The sequence below is a fragment of the Eriocheir sinensis genome, chromosome 11 (assembly GCF_024679095.1).
Source record: "Eriocheir sinensis breed Jianghai 21 chromosome 11, ASM2467909v1, whole genome shotgun sequence".
NCBI classification, from domain to species: Eukaryota; Metazoa; Arthropoda; class Malacostraca; order Decapoda; family Varunidae; genus Eriocheir; species Eriocheir sinensis.
The window spans coordinates 19527684-19541115 of NC_066519.1; the positions used below are offsets into that span (position 1 = coordinate 19527684).

The 13432-nt window shown below is 44.2% G+C and overlaps 2 protein-coding genes across 3 annotated transcripts in view; one reads left to right on the top strand and one right to left on the bottom strand.

Moving 5' to 3' along the window:
* On the bottom strand, positions 1-7079 carry LOC126997033 (uncharacterized). The gene is made up of 4 exons (XM_050858063.1): positions 6944-7079; positions 5348-5769; positions 4665-4853; positions 1-4122 (listed from the first exon to the last, which is right to left on the bottom strand). Exons 2-4 carry the CDS (start codon positions 5690-5692, stop codon positions 2668-2670), a joined length of 1989 nt encoding a protein of 662 aa, XP_050714020.1. The 5' UTR covers positions 5693-5769; positions 6944-7079; the 3' UTR covers positions 1-2667.
* A 4542-nt stretch (positions 7080-11621) lies between these two features.
* The window catches only part of LOC126997036 (unconventional myosin-XVIIIa-like), a 258013-nt gene continuing 256202 nt past the window's right edge, over positions 11622-13432 (top strand). The window contains exon 1 of one of the 2 annotated variants that reach the window (XM_050858078.1): positions 11622-11783. The gene's annotated coding sequence lies outside the window, so the exon portion shown is untranslated. The remainder of the gene's footprint in view (positions 11784-13432) is intronic. The other variant, XM_050858079.1, reaches the window with a different exon arrangement.

Genomic DNA, 13432 nt, shown 5'->3' on the forward strand with positions numbered 1-13432 from the left:
TAAAGAGGTTTTTAGCATTTTATTCTCTTTGTACACAATTGGAAACATAGTGATGGTTCTATATTGAGGGAGTTGAATATTGAAACGTCAGTCGCTGCAAACAGAATCGTAGGACCACCACTGAAAAGATTCGCATTCATTGTTGTAGATTTAGGAAAAAACACCAACTCCCCCGGCCCCCACAACCCATGAAGAACCCCCACAGCATGACACACTACTACTGAGAGAAGGAAGAAACACCAGCAACACATGAGGACACAGTAAAAAATTGTGAAAAGGAAGATGCTTGAGAGAGATAAAAAATATAGCTTCCTGCAAAGAAACACAGAAGTTTGGAACAGACTAAGTGAGGAAATAATAACGGCAAAGAGTGTGCACAACTTTAAGGAAAAACTAGACAAGTACAGATATGGAGACGGGACCACGCGAGGGTAAGCCCAGGCCCTGTAAAATTACAACTAGGTAAATACAGTGCAGCTTGTTCCTCTGTATAATTGCTGTTGGGGAGGAGCGAGTGGCAGGAATCTTTTAACTAACCAGAAAGTTGCAAAATGAACGAGAATCTCTGACAAAATTGTCCTACTGAGAATACCAAAAACAGGATCCATTCTCAGGTTTTAAGTATTTTGTGTCTTAAGTAGTTTTGCAGTGACTATATAAGTGAAAGAAACAGATAGTGAGAGCTCATGCTAAGGTTAAACGGTAGTGATTGTACGATATATTTGACAAGTTTGTAGACACCGCCCCAACCAGTATTTCTCCAAAGCAAAAAAAGATTACCTTGTACGTATGCTTGTGGTAAAGTCAACATTTTCTCGCATTTATTTTAAAAGCTTTTCACGTGGATACTTCTTTTCTTGGAGTGATAAATTTATTCCTTGGTTAAACATACCTGTATATCCTTGGAGGGTCGACTCTCACATTAGATTGAAGAGGAAAAACTGAGGTATGAATATTTACCACTCAAAAATATAGATATTGTATTTGATTTATTTTTATTTTGGTAGTTTTTTCATACCTCAACTAGTTTTTCCAGAGCAGTCGTTTTTTTCCGAAAAGACTAAGGTAAAAATAAAGATGGGGACATACGTTATACATGTGCATGACATTGGCTTATCTCCCTCTCATTGGTCCTTCAGCCTGGGGTGTGTTAGTTTAGGTTACAGTTGAAATCCACCAAGCCAAATTCTGCTGGTCTGAAAATTCTAATAGTCGGAATTCTTCAAGACGGGAAATTACAATACATCAATAATCAGTTCACGTGTGTGTTTGTGGTGGTTGCAGCTGCCATTTGATAATCTGAAAAGTATACAATGTAGTAGGAACAAGTGTGGGTTAGGTGCTGTTTGGATCAATGAACTTTTAACTGTAACTGGAATGAGGTGCATGAATTAGGGAACACACTTCTTTCTTTTTTCTTGACAGTTTTTATCAATGTTCATGTAGAGTCACTTTTGGGTGGCTTGGAATTTAAGGTTCATATACCTATAAATATCAGGCTCCCATTACAATTATTTTCCAAGACCACAGAGAAGATTAACCAGGTTTTCATGGGTGTTTTTTCCCATTCAAGGTCCAGGAGTTGGGTAAAAGTATCACTAGGATCACATAACAGTCCATAAAGATCCCAGGAACTTCTACGTGATGCTTGTCAAACGGGCGTACACCAAGGTGCTGATGTGTTTAGGAATATTGGCTAAAGACCGGATGCCCTTCCTGTCCTCATACAGCAGCATTGGGGTTTGAATCACCTCGCCCTGGCATTGATTCCATTCTACTATTTTATCACAGGTTTAAGTATGAAATATGTTAAGACAGCATTCAAAGTGTCAGGAAGTGTGTTATAGTTTTTCACTTTTTTAAACGAGGATTTCTTTTGGCACCTATCTCTCCTTCTTTTTTCGGAGTACCAGGATGCGGGTACTTGAAATAAAATCCTCTCGTCTCCTTTACCATAAGAAAACAGTATCCCTGAATGTGGATTGCAAACACTTCTGGAATGATTGCTGCCTACACACAGCTTTGGAATGTTATAAGACTCCCTGCAGCACACTGGTTTACTCCACAACACACCAGATGCAGGAGTGCCTGGTCCACCGAGGGTTTGTTTATTGTGCCAACCAGTGCCCATACCACGGAAAAACCTAGTGAGGAGAATTAAGCCGAGGTATAAAAATGAAAGTCAAATTACTGTTTATTAAAGTTTTGACAACAGTTCATTTGAATACCTCAGCTTAACTTTGCAGGGTATTTTTTCATGAGTACTATTTGGAATGGTAAATATAATAGGGGAAACATACCCTATTTCTATCCTAAGGTACTTCATCATCCACTTGAATAAATAGTTGTTTCGTCATGCAGGGCCACCAATGGATAGGGAAAGGGAACAGTAATGCTTTTTTTTAGCCTCAAGCTCAATATTTCTGCCTATGTTATATTTGTATAGAAGCCTTGATTAAATAGCCTCTAGCCTCTTTGAAGGGATATGCGTATACGATTCCATAATATATACTTCGCTATATTTGTATTTTGTGTGAGAAGGGGACTTAAAACTGATTAATGTCTAAAGCTTTTGGGGGAACATACACCTTCCAACACACACACCCACGCACACACCCACATACACACAGCAGTAGCAGGGGTAACACATGACTAGGCAAGGAGTGGTCAACAGCACCTCGACGAGAGAGTTCTGAATGCCACGTACGGCGAATCTCTGGCAACAACTTTGAGCTTTGTCCACCGGTACTTAGCCCTCAGCGCCTGCATGTCACAGTGGCACACGCCGCCCACCATGAGGCAGGACAGGCCGGGCAGCACACTGATGAGGGAGGGGAAGAAGGAACTCACAACCTGTCTGTCGAAGAGGAACCCAGGCAGGTACAAATGGAGGATCTTGAGTCGGGTGAAGTTCCCTGCCGTTGCCACATCCAGGATCCACTTCGCAGCTCCACGCCCGCCCATCTCAAGCTCCAGGGTGCCCAGACAAGGTGCCGCGTGCAGGATGTATTGGGTCAGCTGGTAGAGGGTGCTGGTCACGTTGTAGCGACTTGATACGCTGAGGCACTTTAGCTTCGGTAGTTTGTTGATGTGGAAGTCTGGCTCGCCTTCATCGCTCTCCGCCACTTCGCAGCGCTCACAGGAGGAGACAATTGACAGCTCCTCCAGCACCTCACACATGTTGATGAGCTGGCACAATGCCCTCACATTCACCTCGTTGGTCAGGTGGAACTGCAGAATCCTGAGGGTGTGTCCAATGGCCTTCAACGACGGCATGTAGAGGCTGATCAGGTCCTCGCTGCTCATGTACACGTCAACACAGATGGTCAGGTACTGGCACTTGATGCTGCACAGGAGCTGCTTCGCCATCTCACAGGTGGTATTGATCTTCCACGGACCCTTCAAGAGGTGGAGGCTGACATGCTCCAGCTTCTTGTACCTCCCAATGATGTCCGGGAGCCTTGACGTCAGACAGAAGGAGGAGAAGCTCATGTCCTGGAGGCTGTAGGTTGTAACTTTATCCTGCAGGGACACCGGGCCATTACCGAGGGAGGATGGAGTGACGACAGGGAAGGCGAAGGAGTACTTGCTCAGAACCCAGCTCTCGGAGTCGCAGGTGATGCTTCGTGTGTCCGGGTAGAAGTACAGGAGGTGGTGGAGGAATTCCCTAACATCCCTGTGACTCCCTACGTCAATGTACTTCAGCTTGGGGAAGGACAGAGTCACCTCCTCCCCATTACGGATTTTCAGGTCGATATCGCCTTTTGTGGACCCCTTAAAGAAACCTCGATACAGATTGTCCTCCAGGTCCTCGCCTCCGCCAATCACTATCTCAACGGTTGATGATATTTCCAGGTACAGTTCATACTCCCGCACTATGACCACGACAGTCTCTATATTGGGGGCGGCTAGACCGATGGCGCTTAATATGTCTCCCTTGGCAAACTCAATCTTGAGGTGTATCCACTTGATGAGAGGAGAGCACCGGCAGAGAGTGACAATGACCGAGGGGCTGCCGAACTGGAGGGAGAATGTGTACAGCCTCTCTATGCCAAACGGCTGGAGCTCGTCAAGAAATTTACTAAGCGTCGAGCACATGTGACTGGAGAGCGGCACAACCATCTGGAAAAAGAAGAAAAATATTTGTTATTCTTTTTGTGGAAATGATGAGAGACCAGAGGCTAATGAAATAGTATAAACAAACTTGCTGCTCCCACTGTGTAAAATGTGCCAAAAAGAGAATGATCTAATTTATTTCTAACAGTGTATGGAGAGACTAAAGACATTAAAAAAAAATAGACAAAGAAATATATGGAAAAGTGTCTGACTGCTAAAAGAAAGTCAACTGAAGGCCCCAACACATGAGAAAATGTTTGATTGCTAAAAAAAAAATAAAGACAGCCAAAAAGTATATAGATAAAACTGATTGTCATAGAAGAGAATGTTATCACACCACTCTTTTTCAGGCATCTTTTGCTCTCTTCATAAAAGCATCATAATGAGGTTTGCTTTTTCTGCTGTTTCCTTTAATATAGCTGATATTTTTTGGCATCTTCTGTCCTCTATATAAAAACAGCACAGTAGGGTAAGGTTTTTTATTTGTATAGCAGGACACATGTAAAAATAAATAAATAGCAAGGGTATGACAGGCCACACTCCATCACCTTGCCACATCCAGCCCTGGTGCAGAACATCAGCTCAAGGGTCAGCAACATCAGCGGACACTTGCAGAGCGCGAGGTGGGGCTGCAGGAGGTCCGAGCAGGCCTCTCGCACCTCCCTCCGCACCTTGGCGTCCTGCTTTCCGAACCAGCCCTCGTCGTCCCACCACTGCTTCACCCCATGCAGCTGATTCTGGAGGTGGGTGGTGGGTTATAGTATCATGGAGGTGGATGGGGGGGGGTTATAATATCATGGCGGTGGAGGTGTTTTGAACTTTTTTTCTTTTTTATAGTAAAGGAAGCAGCTCAAAGTAAAAAAAAATAATAATTGAGATAGAAAAAGCCTGCTAATCACTGCCCCTGTAAAAGAGTAGAGATGAGTTTTAGATTTTTTTTTTCATTTATTTATTTTCTTTTTTAGGTTGCAGCATAAATGTTGCATCATGGTTATTCTTGTCTACCAAAGTGTTATCCCTATGAATTTGACACTTCCTCAGTTACATATACAAATATTATCTCTATTATTTAACATTATAACTTTGATGGGCCATGATAATAGTTTATAATCAGAAAATTTCAACTGATAAAGACTTTTTCTGGAATATATACATTAAAAAAAAAAAAAAAAAAAAAAAAAAAAACAGGTAGGAAATCTCAGCTCTGTAGATCAAACTCGTTAAGGCTTACCAGCAAATTCCCCTTCGTTTTCAGCAGGTGTTCGTTGCGCTCCCCAGCCTCGGCGATGATGATGTCGTCAAACACCGTCTCGCTGTCGTCGAACACGGTACAGTTGTCGCCCGAGTTGAGATCGGTGCCTAGCGGTGGCCCCTCACAGTACTGGCACCCCCTGGAGTGGTCCCCCGAGCCCTCCTGTCCCTGGCTCTGTGTGAGGTGAAGGTTGCACACTGGCAGGTACTTCCTCAGGTGGGCCGGCACGGAGCTCTCCAGTAGCAGCCTCGCCAGCCGGTACACCACAAGACACTTTAGGGTCTTGGGCGAAGTGCTGGGCGGGGCCGGGCCACTCTCGGCCATCTTTGCTCTCGTCAGGTCACCAGGATCGCCATGACTTGGGTGTTGGTCCCTCCACACACACGATTCACTCCTCGCCTCTAGTAAGGTTAGAGGTTGAACCATTTTAGAATCACACCATAATGTACTAATGGGACCCCAATTTGCACTCACCATTCCAATCAGTCTTAAGATCGGGGAAAAAACTTCATACTTAAAAGTTGAGCAAAGGTATAAAAATCAGTTCATCAAAATGAAAATGAACATTTTTTTTTACTTTGACAACAGCTCAATAATTAATGCCTCATTTATTTTTATATTAGCACTGATTGGTATGGTGCATGCAAAATGGTCAACATATCTAAGGAGTGTGTTAATATAGACAAGTATAACTCCAGAATTACACCCAGCTCACTCCAGTGGCTGACACTATATTTACTGATAGATTTTAATGTGTTATTTATCACTTGGATAACTGTTTTTGTTACAAATTACTTTTATCTGAGATATGACCAGTTAATCTGCACTAGGGTATTGCATTAGCAGCAATAGGTTATTGCCTTTATTGGTGATGTCACTATTTTAACAGCAGTTGGTTATTGTTAGACTAAGGTTAGGGGTAAATATGGAGATTCACTACGTGCCTCCAATATTGCCCCCACGAGATTAATAACCTTTCCAAGGTCTCACATACTGTTGTACTTCTCTAGTTTTACCTGTGCATTATACATGTGGGGGGGGGGGGGTCCAGGAGGGGCTGCCCTGCCTTGACTGAGGGGGGCGAAGCCCCCCCGTTAGAGGTTAGTTTATGTAAAGTTCGGTTGGAGTAGTTTAAATATGCTCCCCTTCCCAAAACCCCGATTTCCCACGGGTCCCCCAAGATCGTTAGGGGAAGGGGATTAGGCCTTTTTCTTTACTTTTAAGTACGGTACTTGCGCCTTCATATTATGGTTGAGGGACATGTATTTCGTCCCTTAACTATACTATGGAGGCGTAACATCGTATATTGGTGGCGCGGAGTCAATCTCCACACTTGCCAGTTAGGTTCTGTTAGGAAATAAAAGGGGCATACCACACAGGTAATTCAGCATGAAGAGACAAAGGGAATAAAGAACAAAAATAATTTAGGAGAGACAATCAGAGAAGTAAAACAAGACAGACAACTATAGTGCTTAACGTCCAGGAGGCTGAGAGGATCATGCCGCAAGGAATTTCAAGAAGCAAACAAGGTGCCATTCAGTTAGTTAAGAATAATTACAACCCTTTAATACCCACCGAGGGTCAGCCACGCAGGAGGGGCCGTGGAGTCAGCGCAGTCTCCCCATCCCGCCCTTTGTTTACGTTCGTCAGCTGGAGGGTTGCGTCATCGAGGGCAACGTTGCCAGATTGTCGTACTCAGGCTCCTATATATGCTGATTTCCGACCCAAAAACTGCCTCCTCCTCCACCCCGAAAACTAGATTGATACATAGATATCATTTAAATGGTCAGCTGTCTTCTTTTTTTTGGTCATGGGTCAGAAACTGGTAAATACGATGTTATGAGTACGATAATCTGGCATGGATCATTGAGGAGCTCATTTCGGGACCTCACTCGGCTCGGTGCCTCCTCGGCTCGTCTCTCGTACCTCGCTTCTCATTTTTATGTTCTCATCTCGTTCCCTCATCTCGTCTCGTCTCTCGGCTCGGTACCTCCTCAGCTCGTCTCTCGTATCTCGTTTCTCATTTATGTACTCTTATCTCGTTTCTTTACCTCATCTCGTCTCGTCTCTCGGCTCGGTACCTCCTCAGCTCGTCTCTCGTACCTCGTTTCTCATCTATATATTCTTATCTCGTTCCCTCATCTCGTCTCGTCTCTCGGCTCGGTACCTCCTCAGCTCGCCTATCGTACCTTGTTTATCATCTATATATTCTTATCTCGTTCCGTCATCTCGTCTCGTCTCTCGGCTCGGTACCTCCTCAGCTCGTCTCTCGTACCTCGTTTATCAGCTATATATTCTTATCTCGTTCCCTCATCTCGTCTCGTCACTCGGCTAGGTACCTCCTCAGCTCGTCTATCGTACCTCGTTTCTCAGCTATATATTCTCATCTCGTTCCCTCATCTCGTCTCGTCTCTCGGCTCAGTACCTCCTCAGCTCGCCTATCGTACCTCGTTTCTCATCTATATATTCTCATCTCGTTCCCTCAAGTCGTCTCGTCACTCGGCTCAGTACCTCCTCAGCTCGCCTATCGTACCTCGTTTCTCAGCTATATATTCTCATCTCGTTCCCTCATCTCGTCTCGTCTCTCGGCTCAGTACCTCCTCAGCTCGTCTCTCGTACCTCGTTTCTCATCTATATATTCTTATCTCGTTCCGTCAGCTCGTCTCTCGTACCTCGTTTCTCATCTATATATTCTTATCTCGTTCCCTCATCTCGTCTCGTCTCTCGGCTCGGTACCTCCTCAGCTCGCCTATCGTACCTCGTTTCTCATCTATATATTCTCATCTCGCTCCCTCATCTCGTCTCGGATTATCTTATTCTCTTTGATACGAATAAGAGAAAAATCCTTACGTAGCTCCCTTTTGCTTTCTCATGTATAATTGTCATCTTACTTCACATTTAATTCCTATGCTTAAAATACAGCTTGATACCCCGTGCTATTCTGACGCGATGAAGAAAGTTCCCGCCATCACTTTTGCCTTCTCATGTATAATTGTCATCTTACTTCACATTTAATTCCTATGCTTAAAATACAGCTTGATACCTCATGCTATTCTGACGCGATGAAGAAAGTTTCCCCCATGCATTCCACTCTACGCCACAGACTACGGTTTTGCGACACTAATAACCGGAAGAGATTAATGTCCACGGGCGAAAAACTATAATAATAACTTGAATAACGTCATGATGAGACCGGTAATTAGTGGAGGCGTGGCGGAACGAACAGGTGTGACTTGCAGGGGAGGCGAGGAAGAGAGGAAGGCGAGGAACACATCCAGAGCTCTCACGCATAAAGTCTTGGGTCTGTCACATCTACCTTAATGATTTCATGGACTCAACCACCCCCCCTCCCCCTCCCTTCACAACAAACACCTGGGACCCATTAATTACTCCCATACAATAGAGTGCAGTATCCACTTAATTCAATAACGGCAAAACGTAGAGTAAGGTTGTGTGTAGTGGATTTTGTTGTATGAATATGGTGTGTGTGTGTGTGTGTGTGTGTGTGTGTGTGTGTGTGTGTGTGTGAATATTTGAAGGCTATGCATATATGTTTGCTAGAATGTGTGTATATGTGTGTATGTATGTATACGATTATAGTGTGAATGAAGTCAGGTACTCCCATGATAAATGTATGTATGTATGTATGTATGTAAAGTATGTATTTATTTCTAACATCAAAGTAGCCAAGCATAGGAAAAAAAAAGGGAAAATGTTCCTGTATTCATGTATGTGTGTATGTATATGTATGTATGTATGTATGTAGGCTATGTGTGTATTTGTAGGTTGAAGAGGTCCTCCCCCCCCTTCTTTATGCTGGCACATCTCATCAGGGACAATATTTAAACCCCAAAGACAAAGCCGCAGTGGATATAAGTGTGTTTTCATCGTTTTGCGGCTTTCCCCAGAACCTTCCTCAGTCTTTGGCGCAGTGCCCAGGCCGGGGACACACTGAGGTGGCGCCGAGGATTAAAGCATGACCCTGTTTTGCGTCTAAGGCCACCGCAATTTTTTCCTTGGGCCACAAATGAGATTGGTTGGATTTTCACGAGTGTTTTTTCACGTTCATGGTACAGAAGCATTGTCAAACTATCAGTAGGCTTATAAAACTACCCTTGGAAATAATAACATCACCTCATAACATATATTTCGAAAGGCTACAGACGAGAATGATTGGATTTTCATGAGTGGTTTTTCACGTTCATGGTACAGAAGCATTGTCAAACTATCAGTAGGCTTATAAAACTACCCTTGGAAATAATAACACAACCTCATAACACATATTTCGAAAGGCTACAGACGAGAATGATTGGATTTTCATGAGTGTTTTTTCACGTTCATGGTACAGAAGCATTGTCAAACTATCAGTAGGCTTGTAAAACTACCCATGGAAATAATAACGCAACCTCATAACATATATTTCGAAAGGCTACAGACGAGAATGATTGGATTTTCATGAGTGGTTTTTCACATTCATGGTGCAGAAGCCTTGTCAAACTATCTCTCGGCTCATGAAACTACTCATGGAAACTCTAACACAATCTCTACTGAAGTCTTATTAACGTAGGTGTGTAAGCCCCTAAATGTTTGAGAATGAGCCTAAAACTGCATTGGATTCGGATATATGATCATTGCTACTTTTTTTCTTTATTACGTTAGTTCTCCCCTGGGTCCTTCTATGCTTTCTAACGTATAATCACTCACGATACATATTAAGTATTTATTGAAATCCTAATCAAGACGTAGATTTTGGGTATCGGAGGTATAAATTTGGGAGGAATATGGAAAACTGTTCATGATAGTCTTATTCTTTACTCTCTCTCTCTCTCTCTCTCTCTCTCTCTCTCTCTCTCTCTCTCTCTCTCTCTCTCTGTGTCACAGGAGGTTGCCTCATTAACACACCCTTTGGCCAAACAGAGTGCCGGATACGTGGAAAATGACCGCCCCCCCCCCCCCCCCACACACACACGAGTTCATGAGAGAGAGAGAGAGACAGCGCGAGAGAGAGAGAGAGAGAGAGAGAGAGAGAGAGAGAGAGAGAGAGAGAGAGAGAGAGATGCTCACCTATGAATGCTCACCTATGAAATGGTAGTGGGGAAATAAGAAGAGAACTTCTTGTAGTGATCCCCACCTCTATGTCAAGTCAGCCAGTGTTATGGTCTGTTTATGTGTCTGTCATATCGTGCTTTAAAAGTGGCTATCGTGGGGGCTGTTACTACGCTCTCAGGGAGGGCGTTCCAGTGGTCGATGGTTCTAATCGCAAACCAATTTCCCTTGGTGGTGGTTGTCCAGTGGTCGGGTCTCACTAATTTAAGGCTGTGTCCCCTGAGGTTATTGGTGTTAAGGTGGAAGAATTTGGTGTAGGGGACATCTTCAAAGCCGTGCAGGAGCTTATAGGTCTCTATCATGTCCCCCCGCGTTCTTCTGTCCTTGAGTGTCTGGATACCGAGTTGGCTGCACCTTTCTTCATATGGAAGGTGGGACAGTTCCGGGACCAGCTTTGTCGCCCTCCTCTGCACCTTTTCTAGGGTCTGAATGTCTCCTATCTGGTGTGGGGACCACACTTGGGCGCCGTAATCAAGGATCGGGCGGACCAGGGCTAGGTAGAGTGGGAGGAGGATCTTTCTGCTGAGAACCACAATGTTCCTGTTGAGAGAGATTCCTTTCTTAATATTTCTTTACCAGTTAGATTGGGAAATGAGTGGAATATATAGGCTTGGCAGTCAAAGTTGTGAGTATCAAGGCGATAGATATAGATTCAAGAAGAGGTTACATGAATTCATGGATAGTAAGCTACTCTGTGCTTTAACGTCAGCTCTGAGATGTACCGTACGACGCTTTATCATTTTTTTTCTCCAAGATGATTATTTGCATCTTTATTATATGGATGTGCTTTTTTTTTGGGGGGGGGGAGGGGACGAAATATAATAATAATAATAATAATAATCATTTTATTTCGCCCATCGGCATATATAAAGAACAGGACAAATAAACGAACGAGAACAAAATCGAGATACAGATGACAAACTGACATAGCACATACGCGTAGTAGTAATACAATGAGGATCTCGCTTTGCCTCTATCCTCGGGCGAAGGAGGATGACCTAGCGCCTTGTGTCTTCCATGAGGTTGAGCGCCGTCCGGACACTCGGCGGAGAGTAGATTACAATAGTGTACCACCGAGCCGAGGAGGAGAGTGGGAGGGAGGAAGGCAGGGAGGGAGGTAGGGAGTGCCAGGCGGCCAGCTTTGAGACGCTGCGGCCTGGCTGTCTGTGGCCCGCCCCGCCGCGCGCCCTGTCAGTGAGTCGCCATATTGCGGGTGTGCGGTGCTCGTGGCCCTCCCTCCGTGCCGCCCTCTCAATGGGCTGGGGCTAACTACCTGGATTACCTGTACTTACGGCGACACAAGGACACGGTGAGCACAAACACAACGACTAGGATAGCTTAGAGGGCGGTGGAGTGGCTATGGAGGGCAGGGAAAGCATAGGAGTGAGTGAGGTAGACAGGGTGGAGTATCTTGTGTTTTACGTGTTTTAATCTCGTTTTTGGTGTGTTTTGTGTGTGGAATGACTCGTGTGGGGTGTTTGAGGGTGTTTGGAGGGGTATGGCCAGCTGGAATGACCTGGGAGCGGGTACGAGAAAGAGGTCATGTTTTTGTTTGGTTCTGTACTTGTTTACGCTGTGGTATGACTGGTGTAGGTTCTGATGGGTGGAATGACTCGTTTGGTATGTGTGTGGGTGTTGTGAGGTCATTTAGTTGTTTGGAGTCCTGTGGAATGACCTGTGAGAGAGTAAAAGGTATGAGGTCATGTTTTTGTTTCGTTCTGTACTTGTTTTCTCGCGGTGGTATGACTGGTGTAGGTTCTTATGGGTGGAATGACTCATGTGTGGGTGTTATGGGCGTGTCTAGCCTGCTGGAATGACCTGGGAGAGGGTACAAGAAAGAGGTCATGTTTTTGTTTGGTTCTGTACTTGTTTACCAGCGGTGGTGTGACTGGTGTAGGTTCATATGGGTGGAATGACTTGTTTGGTATGTCTGTTGGTGTTGTGAGGTCATTTAGCTGTCAGGAGTGCAGTGGAATGACCTGTGAGAGAGTGAAAGGTATGAGGTCATGTTTTTGTTTAGTTCTGTACTTGTTTACTCGCTGTGGTATGACTGGTGTAGGTTCTTATGGGTGGAATGACATATGTGTGGGTGTTATGGGTGTGTCTGGCCTGCTGGAATGACCTGTGAGAGAGTGAAAGGTATGAGGTCATGGTTTTGTTTGGTTCTGTACTTGTTTACTCGCAGTGGTATGACTGGTGTAGGTTCATGTGGGTGGAATGACTTGCTTGGTATGTGTGTGGGTGTTGTGGTGTGATTTAGCTGTCAGGAGTGCAGTGGAATGACGTGTGAGAAGGTTTAGAATCGAGGTCATGTTCTGTACTTGTTTTCTTCCTTGTGGTATGGTATGACTGGAATGACTTGTGGCATGTGTGTGGGTGTTGTGAGGTCATTTAGTTTACTGGCGTGTTGTGGAATGACCTGCAAGAGGGTTTAAAATTGAAGTTATGTTCTTTACTTGTTTTCTTCCTTGTGGTATGAATGGAGTTAATTCTGATGGGGGAAATGACTTGTGTGGTATGGGTGTTGTGGTGGTGTGTCTGAAGTGCTGTGGAATGATGATTAAGGGAATTTAAGATTGTGGTCATGTTCTGTACCTGTTCATTCCTTGTGGTATTCTGCATTAGCCCATTAACGGTCAAAGTGGAATGTGAATGTGGAATGATTCGTGGTTATTTTGTGCATTCCATGTATATTTAAAATACCTGAGGAATGAAAATTAACCAGGAAGAGGACAGTGCCAATTCTATCCATCTATTGTGTGAGAGAAAAAAGTCGTGGGTCATTTAAATTCGTTTCATGGGTCCTACAACTGTCAAAAGCTGTGCATGTTGTGGTTATTCAATGCTGTTTGTGTACTTTTAAGGAATGGCCAGGTAGAGAGGAGTGCCAGTTCTGTTTAGTTTACTGTTAGAGGAAAAGAGAGAAAAAAAGATAGTTGTTTGGGTCTTTAAATTCCA